The sequence below is a fragment of the Diachasma alloeum genome, unplaced genomic scaffold (assembly GCF_001412515.2).
Source record: "Diachasma alloeum isolate Michigan unplaced genomic scaffold, Dall2.0 Dall_scaffold_03062, whole genome shotgun sequence".
Taxonomy (NCBI): Eukaryota; Metazoa; Arthropoda; class Insecta; order Hymenoptera; family Braconidae; genus Diachasma; species Diachasma alloeum.
In genome coordinates, this window is record NW_021682457.1 from 8,647 (window position 1) to 12,282 (window position 3,636).

At 36.1% G+C, this 3,636-nt stretch overlaps 1 protein-coding gene across 1 annotated transcript; it reads left to right on the top strand.

Annotated features, from left to right (window-relative positions):
• Positions 1-6: 6 nt before the first annotated feature.
• On the top strand, positions 7-1,215 carry LOC107046892 (the record flags this gene model as incomplete). Its single annotated transcript, XM_029126715.1, has 6 exons — positions 7-266; positions 346-438; positions 555-645; positions 726-866; positions 965-1,063; positions 1,138-1,215. Coding segments are annotated over 6 exons (735 nt in total), but the record flags the coding sequence as incomplete, so codon positions are not given.
• Positions 1,216-3,636: the final 2,421 nt, after the last annotated feature.

Genomic DNA, 3,636 nt, shown 5'->3' on the forward strand with positions numbered 1-3,636 from the left:
CTCTACTCTGCATCAGTAATTTTCTGTCTGTTTCCTTTGAAGCCACTAATCCTTGATATCGTCTGTCCTCTCAACGATTCAAGACCAAAAACGTTTGCGTTGCAGACCGATTACTCTATCTACGGCATCAATGCAAATGACAATCATTTTATGATCACAATGCATGGGTTGTTTACTGTGACGATTCTGATACATTTTATAGTAACAATTGATACTTTCATTTTAATCATAGTCCTACATTGTTGTGGACTATTTGAATCTGTTGGGTGAATCTTTTTTAACTGTACTTTTAAACGAACAACACTTTTTCATATATTTATCTCACGTTTTGTTTCCAATATGTAGGGAAGTTTTACAACAGATCCGGGCAGATTTTTTTCCAGAACGGCAGTATAAAATTGTATGTGACGGCATAATAATACATCATCGAGCCATAACGTATGCATTTATATTGTATCCTTTTCTTACACAAGCCGTCTTTTAATAATGACATATCACTCTCGTAATATATGGACCTGTCAGAACCACTCTATTCAGATATCATCATTTAATAGATTGGCTGAATCCATTGAAACATCGTTTACAATAATGTATGGGTTCCTAGTTTTAATCACCATGATACTAATCAGTGTTGTAGGACTCCAAGTATGTAGTCAGTCCAGTCTTTCATGAGAACTCTGTAGATTAGCTAACCTGCAGAACTATACACCATAAAATAATTTCAGACAATCATGAATTTTAATGATCCAACCGAAGTGATTAGATGCGCTGCATTTGGGGCCACCCTGAGTCTCCACTTGTTTTTCATAAGTATGCCGGGTCAAGAATTATATGATCATAGTAATCGAGCTTCGGAAATAATGTATGTACGAGTAAATTGGGAACGTTAGACACAAATATGATTTTTTGTTTGTAAATGTTTCTTTTTAGTTACAGTTGCAATTGGTCCGGTATGTCTCTCAAGGCGAAAAGACTGATATCCATCATGTTGATGCGTAGTATGAAACCAATGCAAATGACTGCTGCGAAATTTTACCCTCAAAATATGGAGAGTTTTGGGAAAGTAAGACATAGTGTACAGCATTCATGAGTCCATTGAAAATGCTTTATATAAACGAATTTTCCATAATTTTTCAGGTGTTGAAAACTTCATTTTCGTTCTTCACAGTGATGTTATCAAGTCAATGATTCTTACCTAGAATTCACGTCCAAAACCGAAGTGTATTTTTTAATTTTCCATTCAACTACTGAATACGAAGATGATGCAGGAAACAGTCTATTTTCAGGTGATTCCATTTGAAAGAGTGCGGTTAAATAACTCTTTGAAGAAGAGATGAAGATCCAAATAAATCGAATGAAGGGGGTAAGGTTCAACGAGGAAATTCAATGAGGATGGAATTCAGGTTCCATTACTCACGTTTTCATCTTATGAAAATAAAGTTACTTTTGTTGAACGGTAAATGCTTTTAGTATCATTCCAGCCGTATATGTACATTTTAATTCTGAAATTGGTCATGGTAATACTGGTTTATTCAATAACTTGATTTCTAAACTAATAGAAATACACGAGGATAAAAAACACTTCAATGTTCACACTCTCTTTACTACGTCATAGTCTCAAACTCAATTGATGCACACGCGACCTGCGAACAGAACCTTAAATAAAGAAAATTTTTTAATTTAAGTAAGAAACTTTATTTCATGCTATTTAAATAAACTTCCTTATTTGATTGAAATAAACTTCATTTGATTTAAATAAATCATTCCTCTGGGTGTATCTCATATTCTTAACCCTATTAGAAAAAAATTGAAATTCGAATCCTTACACCATAAGTTGACGTTTGTTTCAGTGATTGCAGGGCTTATTATATATTATATATTATTACTTCCTCATGAATAAAATTTGAAGTTTCCATTGATTCTTTCTTCGCTCGGAATAACACGTCTGAATCGAAGCCGAGTTCTAAGCTTTGCGCCACTGCTCAACCTGAAGTACCTGGTTGTGCCGCTCTACCATCGAGCTGTAAACCGATATCGGGTGCCGTGGCACGCCGTAAAGGAATATGTAAAAGACCGACAGGTCATAAATACTTGGAATAAAAGTACAAAATATAAGCCTCAACCTCCACCTGCGATTTCCCGTTTTGCTTCCGAATGGAAGCTTTGTATTTGTCAGAGTTTGAAATTCTCTAATTACGCTCAGAAATGATGTAGAATGCGCTGAGATTTTTTTTTTTTGAGAAGTACGTCTTTATCTCTATCAAGAAACCTACCCATCAAGTCATACTTTTTACATACACGCAAATGTGTCATCGCGTTATAAACTTCTGGGTCGCATCTATCTAAATATGCCTTTTTTCGAGTACCTGAGCTCACTCCCAGAATATTAGTGTTGTCTTGCATCGTTATGTAACCATTAGTGGCTTTAATTTCTTGATGAATTAACAGTATTGTGGAAGATAAATTGAACTGCATTGCAGTTGGATTGGGACACCAACCGCTACGAGCCCTGAGAGCACAAAAAATAACTCCAAATGGTCCTGGCTTAACTTTGTGACGTATTTTGCCCCTTTGCGGAGACCAGACAAAAATACGCAACCCTCGGCGACCAAATTTTCCAAACCAAAAGTTGAGCGCTAGTACGTTCTCTTCTCAAAACGCAGAAAAATCAAATTCTGAACTCTACACAATGATCAACGAAGGAACAGCTGCCGACAGCTCAGTATATCAACCGCGGAGGCGGCTGGGTCCCACAATACTGCTCCGAAAATTTATTTTAAAATGACTGAGTTCAAAATTACCAAAAGAATCAGAAATACGGGGTAACAACATAAATTTAATAAGATAATTTAAAAAATTGAAAATCTGATTTCAAATGAAATATAGTACACAAAACCCCATCTTATTCTCAATATTCTAGGCACTTAATTTTCGGGAAGAAAACACAAAGACAAATTACAGAATAATAAATAAACAATCAGAAGACTCGATACAACACAACTCCCTAGCCGCGATATATCAAAGGATAAAATACTATTCAATTAAAAGCCAGTCAAAATTAGTCAATTAATCCGTAGTCATTAAGAAAATGTCACACGGTAAAATAACTAGCAAAATTACCAATGAGTCAAAATAACCGTGGTGCAGGAATCTCCTATTACACCGAGATAGCAATACATCCACCCAAAGTGGCGAGAATAAGAACCTGACACTACACGCTATTGAGAGGGGAATTGCCTTGAGAACCGAAAACAACACAGCCGGAAACTGACTAAAGGTCACCCGGCACAAGACAAAAACTCGAGCGCCGAAAACGCTACAATCCCTCTGACAATGACTGCAATAATCTAACGGTCTCTAAATGAATACGCCGAAAATTTAGTGCGATAAAATTACATCTCCAGAGGCCGAAAGAAACAATTCAAATATCTCGAGAGTAAGTAGTACCAATTCCGAGATCTCAAACCGTCGGAATACCCGAAAGTCGATATTAATTACGCGACGGAGGCGAAACGAGAGTCAATAAAATCAAATAAGAAAATCAACTAGAATCACTGGAATTTATCCGGACGAGATAAACTACAAACTCCAAAATTAACCGAACAAATTAATCAATCAAAAGTCGGACCCGAAAAT